This window comes from Sipha flava, unplaced genomic scaffold (genome assembly GCF_003268045.1).
Source record: "Sipha flava isolate LNK unplaced genomic scaffold, YSA_version1 73_pilon_pilon, whole genome shotgun sequence".
NCBI lineage: Eukaryota > Metazoa > Arthropoda > Insecta > Hemiptera > Aphididae > Sipha > Sipha flava.
In genome coordinates this window covers 2,158,181-2,172,280 of record NW_020273613.1, presented here as the reverse complement: position 1 = coordinate 2,172,280, position 14,100 = coordinate 2,158,181, and the positions used below count along the sequence as shown (strand labels likewise).

Genomic DNA, 14,100 nt, shown 5'->3' with positions numbered 1-14,100 from the left:
CGACGTGCGCGTACAGGTATAAAAATACACCCGAAAAAAAACTGATAGGTACGACAAAGAGCTCGGGGCGACGCGATATCAAAAATATTATTACGTGCGCGCAGAGACCCGTACCGCGTAAAATACAGTGTACTACGTGCCGTACGTTACCTCGGTTATACGCACGTTACCTGTACACATTATGATTTATATATTGTTTATTTTCGCGCGCGCGCGCACACACACACACACACACACTATCACGTAGTGGACACGCCCCTTCGACGTGGGTCCGTTGATGGAATAATTAAGCCCTCCCATGAAGAGCCGATACGGGAATGGCCGTGAAGGGTGGGCGGCGGACGGGAGGACGACGGCCACCAAAGACTATATAATACGTCGTCGTGTGTGCGTGTGCGTGCGTGTTTGTAGTATACGTGTGTGTGCGCTCGCGCGCGCGTCTCCGGCTCGAGAGTGAGCGACGACGAAAATAATGAAATATAATAAGTGCGCGGCGGTAAACTGGTTGCCGCGAGCGAGCGGCTCAGTGGTGTGCAAAAAAGCGTACGGCCGCCGCGGACCAGGCGGCCGCGCGCGTTCCGTTTCCGTCTGAGAACCACTACGCCAGAACGGTACGTACACGTCGTCGTCGCCGGCGCACTATTTACTCTTCACCGTCGACGACGGGATAACGAGCTACGATCGCCCGCCCGGTCGCGTACGGTACCCTATCATTAGCGTTTTTTTTTCCCATTTTTTTTTCTCTCTCTTTTGATGGATGTTATAATTACCGGGTCTCTCGCCTTCGTCCTGTTTGTTTTTGGTTTACACCAATCTACACACACACACGCGCGCGCACGCACTAACAAGACACGTCTTGATTGTCCGTCTCTCTCTCTCTCTCTCTCTTTCTCTCTAGCTCTCTCACTCTATCTTTTTAGAGTACGCGCGCGCGCTCGCGAACGTACCAGCACACCTAACACGGAGGTATTATACATTATTATATACAATTATAATAACGTTGGAAATAAAAATAAAAAATAAAAAATTCCTCGAGACCAAACATTAAAAGCGCGTCGTCGATTTGTGTGCGCTCGTGTATGATAGACGCGAGAGAACGGTTTAAAAACCGTACGTGTACGGTGAACCGCAAGGAGTGGGCGAGGGGAGAAAAAATCACTTTTACCGATCGATACGCGCGATAGTCGTCGCCTCACGAACGACCAGGCGCCTGGCCGCCGCCGCCGCTGCCGACCGGCCGTACGCGGCGCGTTGAATGTTTTTTTTACTCGACGCGTCGCGGTTTTTCGTCCACCGGGAAACAAACACGTTTTTCCCTCGATTAAACTTTTCGAACGCCTTTACATGTTAAATTTTTACGGCCGCACACTCTCGTCGTATTACACATGCCCACGGTGTATCATTATTGTCAGTAAGGTTTCCCGTGCACAGGTCAGACGTACCCCGGGAAAAATTTGTAATTAACACTTATTGTTTTCGTTTTGTGCGTTACGAACACGTCTCGCCGTATACCACAGCTCGGCAGCTGCCTTTTTACAATAATGTAATATAATACGCGCAGTACCCAACAGCCGTCAGAAGTGTTTGCAACGATGACATTGCGCGCATGCTACTCAACTACTCTCTGACGATGGACGATTACGAAATCAAACGTAATAAACGGGTACTGCGGTTCGAATGAGTCTAACAATGAGTCTGTGACCAGCAAACCGTTTTCGACGCCGTTTCGTTGGCGGCGCACTGCAGCAGCAGTCGTGCGAATTCCGAAACCGTGGAGAACCGATATCTACAGTTTTTGTTATCAAATGTTTTGGGAGGCGGGGCGTGAGCGGATCGAGGGCAGAGCAATGCACGTACGGTTCACTACGTAAGCAGAACGGTATAAGAAAAAGAACATGACATCGCTTTTCACCCCAAACGGCCAAATCGTTACTACCGTTCCCCTCCTGTACATCAGACCTATGAATAAAAAAAAAAAAAACTGAGCTCCCCCGTCCCGTACTATTCCCCAATATTATGTAACGTGAAAACGTCGAAAACACAAGTAACATCGTTCAGGAAAAATAAAACAATCGACGTCCGGCACGTCGTATTCCGACGTATTTGGTGCGCGCAAACAACGCGTTCCCAATACCGACGATACCAAAATACCGTTCCCAATACCGATTGAACGAACGTCGAACGAAAAGCCTTGGCGAAAGTTAGTTTGTAAACGTAATTTATTTCATTTTCAATCGTCTCGGTAATGAAACAGTATATGCACGCAGTCGAAGTGTGTACACCGTTATGGTTCATAACGACGACGATGACTGTACGACGCTCGATAGACGTGTGGCAATGAGATGTTATCGAGTGATCGCGTATCGTACGCGTAAACTGTACGTGTACATGTTTGTATCGTGTAGGTACTGTGCGCGGTACACGCGTACCTCTACTGCACACCATACAACAACAATGATAATAATGACTCAAGGCGTTATTCGATTCGATCTTCACACCGCACTCGCGCACATTTCGTCCTTAACAGACGGTACAACGATAAAAACGTATGCGCGTACGGCGATTATTTATGGATACATTATTTGCCGTTGTACATCGCACGAACGCACAACGTATACCGATTTCAATCTAGTCAATTGCTCTAATTGCGCGCGCGACCGCACAAACGCCGCCGCCTTGCGCTCACGCTATTATTTAATCACGTCCAATTTTCCGTTTCCCTTCCGCGCCCGCCGCAGTCATTTGCTCGTCCGCCCGCCGCGCCCACGCCGTTATAGCTTCCTCGGCACGGTGAACGGGCCCTGTCGCGTGTACAGGACGGATACTCCGTTCGCCACCTCACCACGGTTCAAGTCGTCGCGCGCCAAGTCCTGATTTCTACAGTCGGTATCCGTACGCGTTTTTAATAAGTACGTTCTCGTGTAATGGCGATGATTAATAACGCAATAGACATTGCCACATAATCAAACGAAATTAAGCGAAAACTATTACGTGTTTAAAGAATATATCGTCTGCTTCTCGCGATCGTTTACACGGTCAACACGATTATTATTGTTGTACTATTGTCGGCGGCACTTAAAGCAATCGCACGTTGTGCACTATAGTATAATTATTCATACATAGGCGTATCTTACCGCGTCGTAGCGCGAAAAAAAAGAAAAAAAAATCCTGAATAATAGATACAATTTTAACGCGGAAGTAGCTAAAAAATCGATACGCTAGTGTACAAGCGTAAAAGTATAATAAAGCGCGGCGGAATACACCTATTGTGCTCTATTGTACGCGAGCTGCTATACCGCGGCGGCGTTAATGTGGTATTATCGGCATCGTGAACGCTTAACACAATCCAACAAGTTGAACACCGAGAGGAGGCCATCCGTTCAAATCGAAATGTGTAAATGGGCTGCTGCGCGTTCCTTTTTGAACAAATATTAATTATTGTTTTACGACGGAGTATAGTTTCGTCGTAGGCATATGTAATATAATATTTTCGAGGCGCGATTGAAACGATAATTATCAAATTTAATACGCGACTCCGCGGCGGTATGATCAACGTACCTAATAACCCGCGAGATTTGTGTAAATACTTTACTCTCGTAATTGACCGAATACGCGTTAAAATGTTGTGGGTACGAACAATTATTCGGGTTAGAAACGTTGTGTGCTCAGCGATTACAGCAGCATCCATCGGTGTCGAAATATGTTAGCGTAGGACAAATCGTTAAACCGCGAAGCAAACTTTATATCGTTATCCGCAACAAATGTAATTCATGCTGTAGACACACTTATGGAACATAATGCACGTGCGTGCGCGCGGCCGTTAAACAAGTGTACTTTCTACTTGTGCAGGCGAGCATAAGGTATACCGCGCGCCAGGCCCGAACTCGTCGTCATGACGTGTGTGAAACATTTGCGTCCGGTAATGATCACGACAATAGGGTACAGCGCACGTTGTTCGTATAGAAGTTACGTCGTTGGAAATCGGAACAATTTTTTTTTACGAGAACACACGAATTATGTAATAAATTATTATTGCGATGACACGATGTACCTACTACGCGTACGGTATAGCGAAGCAACCCTTCCACGCGTATCCAACGAGACGGCGCCAACGCGGTGTTGCGGTTGATATCCTATACAGCGTAAAAATACGGACACCTGGGGGAGAGGGAGGAGGAGGAGAAGTCACGAAATCTAACGATGCCCCGTGGACCGTGGTACGCGCGGAACGTATAGGTAAATACCGCACGTATACCGTTCACAATCGACGGGTTTATGTTGGTGTTGAATTTCAAATCGACGTGCGAACGGGATACCCCGTTGTTATATTCGGCATACTTTGCCGAGCGCGCACGTAGAACCGCCGACCAGAATTCGGTATCTCCACCGTCGGCGACGCGATGTGCGCGCGCAAACGCGTTCATGTTTTGTCGTAACGCGATACACGATAAATACGTGCACCAGACGGTACGCGTTTTGTGTACGCCCGTCTAGGACGCGCGCGCGTTCGTCGTAGCAAAACAAGAGATCATCGGCGGCAAGGAGGGGGGGGGAACGAGAGGCGCTCGCGCGTAGACGACACGGACCTTTGGTGGTGGTTACCGGGGGGAAAACGTTAGGCGCGCCGGGCGGCGTTTTCCCGGCGCGGTGGACGGCGCCTCGTCCGCCGCCGCGGTGGTTGACGTTGACCTCGCGGCGCGTTATTATTATTGACCGGTTGGCCGCCGCCGTCGCGGTGGTAATTACGCGGAGTGTGTAGTAGTCGTATTATACGCGTTATCGTACACGTATATACACGTGTGTGTGTACACGTACCGGTAGTAAAAGTGAAGTGAGGTTATGTACACAAGCGCGCACGCACGCAGACTCCCGCTCTCGGCCGACGCAATACGATATCGTAAGCGGTGCCCGCGCGCTCGATGACGACACGCGCGCGGCATAGGTGAACGTAATGCGTGCGCACGAATACGAGATGTACGTCGTGCGCGCGAATACGCGAGAAATAATAATTTAACCACTGGAAACACGCCTTACGTTTACACACACGTTACGGGACGACGATCCAAACACGTGTTGAGGTGGTGTCGAAAACGCGGCGGCGGCGGCGCCTACGATTATGATACGTATCGAATGCGACGGCGGTGATCCGTCGTCGGTTGTTTTGTCGTTTTACCTCGGAATGCTTGGGACACGCGTTTTTCGCCATCGCACCTTCTCCGGACGTCCGTTATTTTCCTACGCGCACGACGGCGCGGGCACCGCCGACGCGATCGATAAAATAATAAAACAGCGCGTCGCGACGCGTCATAGCCGTCGTACACGGGCGGCGGCGGTGGCGGCGTCGCGAACAGAACAAAAGAGAGCGGATATCGCGTACACGAGGAGCGAGCCGGGTACGTGCGTGCGTGCGTGTGTCGCGCGCGTAAAACGCACTGCGGCAAACCCGTGTATGCGCGCGCGCGTATTATAATACGTAGATCCGTTTTTATTATTATTATTCATCAGCACACGGATAACGTGTACACGCGCGCGAACGACGGCTATTACCCGGAGAGAGAGAGAGAGAGAGAGAACGCCGTCCGTTCGGCACGCACGCACGCACGCACGCACGCTTTTATTCGTATATTGTCAAGGAGCCGCCGCCTTCTCCCGTACAGCCAGCCAAGAGAAACGATCGTCGGGCATGCAGTGGTGGTGGGGGGGAAAGTCTATTGTTGCCGTTGAAAAAAAAAAAAACGTCCCTTCCCCCCCCCCCTACCCCTGGTACCCCACCGAGACCATTGCCACCACCCCGGGAACGGATTGTGCGTGTGTTCCTATACGTGCATGGATGCATGTTCGTGCGTGTGTGTGCGTGTGTGTGTGTGCGTGTGTGTGCCCCCATTCAGTCGACCGCCGCCGCTACCGGTCTTCTACCCCTTGTTGTAACACTAGACACACACATACGTACCGCACGGAGTGTTCTAACCGTATATGTACGTGAAGCGCACATTGCGTTTGCGTACAATACGTGCGAGCAGCAAACTCGTTGGCACCAATTAATCGGCTTCGTAATTCGTCCGTTTAAAACACTACCCAATGTTTTAGCACTGTTCGTACTACACCGGGTATACTATAACATTTTGGACACGAGTGGTACCATCGCGTAAGATAATAATTGATAATACGCGTTTATACCGCGTACACCGCGTACAATCAAACTTCGCATTAGGCCATAAGAATCGTTTGGAAGTGTATACCAATATATGCGCAGTACCGAATAGATGACGTATAAATATTTTAAATTAACGAATTTTAATATTTATAATAAAAACAGTGTTTATTATTATTCATACCTTTATGGGCCGGGAACGCTGCAATATATACACATAATAATAATATTATAGGACCTATATATGTCTAAGAACTGTTGTAATGCATCATAGGCGAATCTACAGAGTGTGTCGGGTATGCCAGAGCACACCCTGCGACTCGTGTAAACTTATGTAGGGCCCATAATACTCATTTCAGTTATAACGGTTTTGTGTCCAAGTAGTGTAACGATTGACCACGTTACAGTATTAAACAATTTATACATTTAAATACATTTTTATACATTGTCAATAAACATTATCTTATTGTTATTTAATATTATTAATATTATTATTTCAAATGGGAAACATCTCTTAAATGTATGATAACTGAGAGGTATTTTGAACTACAGAAGGCCTCTTTGAGGTAAAATCACACCCTGCGATGAATTCCTAGATTCGCCTATTTAATGTATACTATATCTGTGTGTGCTGAACTCGTATTAAGTTTATAATCAGGCTAAAAATATTAACTAAAAGGCTTATTTGGTCCAGAAATCAAACCAATTGTATATTTACATATACTCACTGAACGGTAAATAGGTGTTATTAGAAATATTTTCATTGATCAGCTCTGTAAAAAAAGAACAACGTCTGCCAAGACACGTCGCACTACACGGGATTCAACGTCAACTGATCCTATCATTTGGACACACGATTTTTATTGGATAAATTAAAATTTACCCGTAAAATTATTCCGAATATACTTGTAACAGTTTTAAAGAAAAAATTAAACGGTGCTAGTGAATTCATTATCATCATCCACTGTAAACGCTTTTGATTATTGAACAATCGTCCTATATTATATCTATAGTACATAAAGAATATTGAATGAGCATTATCCCGAGAAGCCAGCGATATGAACGTATAGGTCGTCTTTTATTACATTTTTAAGGTATCTAAAAAATTTGTTGCAACGAATAATAATAATATACTATACGCGAGTGCATGCCATACAAACTCCCAGTTGGCACTCGTTTTCGCATTGTATTAATGGATACACGCAAATGTAAATGTCGACGGGTGCCACAACGAGAATTTTTATTTAAATACATCACTTTACCAATGTGTACTGTTCACAAACCGCAGGTATAAATTGTGTATTTCTTAAGAAATGTTTCTATAGTTTATAGGTTTTAATGCGTTATTCAAAACGGAAAGGCACGTGGAAAGAATACTTAGGATTTTAATTCTTTCTGTAATAACAAAAATTCGGTTGGACGAAATTGTATATACATTTTAATGACCACAAATTCTTTTGAGTGCGAAAAATATAAAAATAACGGGCAATTCATATTTATTCTATCCGTAAATCCACGAGTAAAAAAAAAAATAAGGGGTCATTAAAATGAAATTATCGTTTATACGTTTATGTCTACTTGATTAAAATATTATGCACAAAAAAACAATGGTTTTTTGAAAATCAAGATTTATAATCTATTTATAATCTTCTACAATGTAATAGACGTACTTTATGACGGTCGATTTTTAATTTCTGGAAACACAAATAACCGTTTATACAAATATTATACCTACTAAACTTACGTACTGAGATATTATTTTATGTCATATGCGAATGATATTGCAAATATTTTTAAATTATATGTGCCATTGACCGTCATTACCGTTAAAAAGCAACTAATGTGTGATAAACTATTATTGAAAACTATATCTAGAACTATAACGTATAATAATGATTTTTCTTACTGCCAAATAGTTAGAAAAAAATAAAAATAAATAAAACAAATTATAAGATTTTAACTAAGTGAACAAAAAATGCATTTATTTATTTAAAGTCAGACTTATAATAGTAGCGTATTGATTATTTTTGAAATAATTGATTATTCCATAAAAATTATATTGCGTTTAATGTAGGTAATATTTATAAATAAATAAAAAATTGATAAATGTTAAAATTATAAGTCGAAAGTCTAAGAAGATACCACTATGTTAAACATTAATTTAAACAGTTATAAAAATAATAAACTTTAGTTTTAAAGATTTTGTAGGAATTTGTAGAAATTAATTTTAAAATATTAATACTTAAATAGTGATTTAAAATGACAAATGTTATTTTATCTGTTTTTAAAACTAAAATATTTTATACTAGTTTTAAAAATTATATTTTTAAAGCATTATTAAAATAAAAATCTTGATATTTCATGTTTAATTCAAATAAATAATAAAGGAATTTTATCCTCAAAGCATCAAAGTATATTATTTATACTGTGTTAATCATACTTAATTTAAAAAATTATAATTTTACAGTATTTCTTTTAAATAAAGTGTACCTACAATAAATATTATCAAGAATACTGTAAACAGGTATTCAAATTTTAAATATCATAATGATTGGCGGAGGAGCATTTGATTTAAAAATTTTAATTGATTGTTAATAAACAACTTTTATCGCATTCGTGTAACATTAAAAAATTAAAATTATTGTCATAAATATCCACTTTAAACATAAAGGGCGCAAATCATTGAAGTGCTATTCTTGCATATTTAATAAAAGTTTAATGTAGAACACCGTTGTATACCAGAGCCTTTAGAAATATTCTTATTGTATACAACCGTATAAATTATGTAACATATCAAGTAATTGGTTTTATAACCTTGTCAACCTAATTGTTGAATAGTGTCAACAACACTATGATGTGTCTTGGTATTTCATGTAAATGATATGAGACCAATTCGGCTGAATAATGCGTATAAAAATATATTTTACTATCGAATTTAAAATAATTACTGTTTTTAATTTATTACGCCAACCTATGTAACAATAATTTATTTTCTTTTTACAATAAAAATGTATTAGTGGTTTCAAAAGTATGGATAATTTTATTCAAAATATATCATAATAATAAAAATATATATTTTATTAATTATATATTTATTAGTGTATAAATAAGTATAAAAATATGTATCGTACGTGTATTCTATTTATATTGCAATATGTAATAATATGATATTATGGGCTAATATTGAAAATATAATAAGTGTACGTTAGGGATTATTTTATAGATTATATTTCTATAAAGCGTGAAATAAATTATCAGGGGATCCATATTCATATTGAAATCAAAATAAATTGCTTGTTTTTAGGAGACAAAATTGCAGCAGATGTGTTTTCTATCGTAATCACATTAACATAGGTACGGCGTTTAATTAATCCGGTTGTGTGGTTCAATAACATCCATTTGCATATAAATCGAGTAAGACTAAACGATTGTTGTCTGTCCAAAACGCAGTAGCGCATATACATATAAAATAATAGTAGCCAAATTACACACGAAAAGTATTAAAATACTAAGGAAATCATTACAATCGAAATGTACAGATTTTATACGTTTTATTTATTTTATAAGTAGTATTGAATGTTATGTACATAAACGGTGAGATACTAAAGAACTAGAAGTATTAAAGTATTGATTATGGCAGTTCTAAGAGATTTTAATCTGAATACGTCATAAGCTATAAAATTATAATTTCAATAAGAATGTAGTTGGAACGAATTTATAATCTTTAAGTATGTATGAAAATTATTTCCATTTATGACAGACTAAAGTCGGATTAGCTATTTATTAATAAAATATTAAAATCTAAGCACACTCAGCAAACTTTAAAAATATTTTTAAATGTTCAATTTAAAAATATACAGTTCGATTAGAAAACAGTAGCAACCGTACCATCATTATTATAAATTATTATTATTATTTTATTATTATTATTATTATTATCATCATCATTATCATCATAATCATCATCATCGTCATCATCATAATCTTCATAATCATTATAAAAGAAACACGTCCATAATGTCGGGTCTAATTGTCGTCTGGCGCCAACCACACATGTTGTTATGTTTAAGACGTTTTGGTTCTGTGCGTCACTTCTGCGACAAGTTTTCCGTGTATATAGTTTCGAGTGATTGAGGTTATCAATGTGATAATTACTTATATTCTTTAACAACAACACTCTCATATACAACATTCCTCCGAGCGATGACACAGAAGATTAACTAATTATAGTAGGAAAAATTAGTATATCCTTTGTTTGTACATGTACGGATGTCTCTATTCCTTCTATGATTAAAAATGTAAAATACCCCAATACAACCTACTTGTAAACATTTATAAGACTGTAGAATGAAAAAAAATATTATACGAATATTACGATGAACTAATTATGATATTTTAAATAAACACTACTATAGAAAAAAAAGTCAAAAGCTAGTATTAATTGGAAGCCATCTGAAAATGATTGATAATAAAATATTTAATAATAAAATTATTATTAATAATAATACGACAATGATAATACAATGTTTAATAGATACTTTTAAATAATGAAAAAAAAAATATTTCCTATTATATGCCTGGATACGTTCAATAAACTTTTAAATCACGCGTTGGATTTACACCCACATTAGAATATAATCAAGTGTTATAATAATATTCTAATAATATTAAAGTTATGAAAACTAATGATGGGATGAATATAAACAAATTTGGTAAATTTGAGTAAATGATGACGAATAAACTAGAAATATCCATAAGATAATAATAATTAAATTAAAATATACAATCTAGCGTTCTGCGTTAATCATGCAGATAAAAGTCTTAATCAGTCGCGATTAAACCGCAAGTGTGGAGGTTTACATATTATAATCATTGGCAGTGTAATGATTATGCACGTTACACAAGGTTTTAGATTCTGTTAAGTACACGATTTTCCAATTTGAATTGTGTGGTGTACGGATAATAGTATCGGAGCGGAAAACAGTTAAAAAACGTCCACGTAATCGCGAAAACGTTTGCGCGCGCGTTAGAATGATTTTATAAAATTTATATATAAGAGTGTAAATATAATAACGCGGTAAGACCTGTACTACCGTAGGTTGGCGAGGGGTAAGGAAACGAAAAATTAATGTTCGGATAGTAGAAAACATTGTGTACGATGATAATGCATGTACCGACCTGCCGGATTTGGTGATGACCATTTCGGTGCCGAGCTTGTGAAACTTTTCCCACAGATCCTTGCCCTCCAAGGTGACCTTAGGATCGTCGACCACGCCGTCGTCCTCGGGCCTGACCACGGAACGTGGCAGCGAAGCCGCCGGGTGCGGGTGGTGGACGCCGTGCGCGACGGCCGCGGCCAGCGCGAGCATCTCTTCGGTTGGATAGCCCGCGGCGCCGGGATGATGGGGCGCGTGGTGCATCTTGGGCATGGGTATCATGGTGCCCGGGTAACAAGCGCCCATGGCGTAAGCCGCGGCCGCAGCGGCCGACAGACCCGGTGGCGGTGGCGGCGGCGGCGGGTACTGCTGCTGCTGGCCGCCGGCTTGTTGTTGCACCGCGGATGGCGGCGCGCCACCGCCGCTACTACTGCTGCTGTTGTTGTTGTTGGTCAGCAACGAGCTGACCGAGAAGTCGGTGGACGACGCCCGGGCCGCCGTGTACGATGTGTCGGGGGAACGTTGGCCACCGGTCATCGCGGCCGCGGTTTGCGGGGTGTCCGGTGCCCCACGGGGTGACCGGCACCTAAGGTCCGCTTGTTCGAACCGCATAACAGCCACGCCGTCCGCGCCGCTACCGTTTGCCCCGGCCACTACGGTGGACCAGACTTCTGCTCGAGCATTCACAAATGTTTTCTGCTGCAGGAGATTAACGGCTCGTGAGTTGAAAGAAAACCGAATCCAACGTTATGTTTTATTGAATATATAAATATATATGTATTTTAAATAAATATATTTAAATATATATATATGTGCGTTGAACGACGGTGTAGATGATCACAAACGCGCACTTGCGCACGTGAAAGACAGTTGGACACTTTGTGGAAGAAAATCGAACGAGGTGTTAAAATTAATAGAAATAAATAATTCGGAAACGCGAGGTTAGGTTACTGTTACGATTACTTCTGACAAAGGTAAAAGGCGTTTGCGATGTGTGTGTGTGGGTGTGTACACATACACCGTGAACGGGGACGAGAAAAATCGCACTTTTAAAAAAAAATATACAATATTAATAACGCGAGAACGACACGGTGAGAATACGAGTGTACGACGAAACGGAAACGACGACGAAGCGACGACGACGACGACGACGATGACAACGACGAAAACGAGAACGGTTAGCGCGCTCGGTGCCGACTGACTGTGTGGCGGCGGCGGCGATGTGACAACACCGACGCCCCGGTCCGAGTGTTAATGAGAGTCGCGTCCGGATTGGTCGAGACGGGGCCGGCCAATCGGCAAGCGTCGACGGTTTCACGCAACGGCGTCAACACGGACGCGGGCGGGCGGGCGCGGACGCGCACACACGCGCACCACGACGCACCAACACACGCTGCGGAGAGGCGCGCGCGGCGCTGCTTCGTCGCGGGTGTGTGTGCGTGCGTGCGTGCGTGCGTGCGACCGGTGCGTGCGTGCGCGCGCGAGCGAGCGTGTGTCGGACGCGGCGCGGCTGCGGCCGCGTTGGTGGGGGCCGACGTGGCCGTCGCCGGTCAACGCTTGCTCAGGCGGCTTCGGCGGCGGCGGCGACGACGACGACGCCGGTGTTAAAATACGGCGCCCACCACCACCACCCTACGCGCGTGGTTCATGTGTCCGACGTAACGACCGGAGGACTTTTGGCGCCCCCTCTTCGCCGCCGCCCGCGCTATACACCACAAAACGCCGTCGACGACGCCACCGCCGCAGACGTCGCCGGCCCCCTTCGTCGTTCACGCATCCTCCTCCGGACCGCGCTCGCACACACGCGGCGTTGCACACCGTCAGCGCTCCGCCGTGCGATCCTCGCCGGGTTCACCCGTTTCTCACTCACCCGTTCTCCCGCGCGCGCAACTCTCCGCCGTCCGCGAACGTTTTGCGTTTCGTTCGTTTGCTCTTCCGCCGTCATTCGTATTTTTTTTTTAAAACACGCGTGACAACCTCCGGTACGCATACGTATTTCTCTCTCTCTCTCCCTCTCATAACAACACGAGCCCGAAACGCTTACGCAAACGTTCTCTTACCATAACAATCCGTTCGTTCCGTCGCCATCGCGTCCGTATACGACGGCAATCCCAACGCGGCGCACGCCCCCACACGTCACTCGCGATGTTTTCGCGTGTCCCTGGACAACGGATCCGTTCTCGCGACGTTCGCGGACTCAAGTCCGGGGGAGACGCGCAACGGGTATTATTATTACGTAACTCGCGGCTTACATAATGCTGTGCAGGGCTATTATCGACCCCGCGACTAGCTGTAAAACTTTTATTGAAAATATTTCGTTTATTTCAATAAAACGGTGCACGTTAAGTGTGCATACATATGTTATCAATTACCGTTTTGTACAGTAAACGGTGTACTACGCCGCGCGAACCGTTATTTTCAAGTATTTTTTATCTCTAACCCTTTAGCTTCGGTATGTCCGTGTTGGTAAACAGTTGTTTGCTATCGGTGATGAAGGGTATAATTCTGACTAGGTACTCTTTTTTCTCATTACTATTTGTAAATATACGATAACGTGATGTGTTGTGTATGATAATGTATACGAATCAATATAAAAACAATTAAATTACCAGCGCTGCTTTTACGCCCCGCAATATTACGTATTCATGTATGCACGAATTTTTATTTTATTTTTTAATTTTATTCATAGGCTCACATCCATAAGTACAGGCAAACGAATAATATATTAATCGGTTAATTATTTTAATTTGTTCTTACACCTCATCACTTTACACCTACATACGGGGCTACGTA

General features: G+C 42.5%; 1 protein-coding gene across 8 annotated transcripts in view; it reads right to left on the bottom strand.

Annotated features, from left to right (window-relative positions):
* The window catches only part of LOC112692331 (optomotor-blind protein-like), a 45,088-nt gene extending 32,484 nt beyond the window's left edge, over positions 1-12,604 (bottom strand). For 2 of the 8 annotated variants that reach the window (XM_025566968.1, XM_025566966.1), the window contains exon 1: positions 11,330-12,589. In XM_025566968.1, the coding sequence (XP_025422753.1) occupies positions 11,330-11,919 (590 nt within the window). In that variant the 5' untranslated portion in view covers positions 11,920-12,589. Of the gene's footprint in view, positions 1-11,329 lie in introns of all 8 variants that reach the window. The other 6 variants (XM_025566967.1, XM_025566965.1, XM_025566971.1 and 3 more) reach the window with 6 other exon arrangements.
* Positions 12,605-14,100: the final 1,496 nt, after the last annotated feature.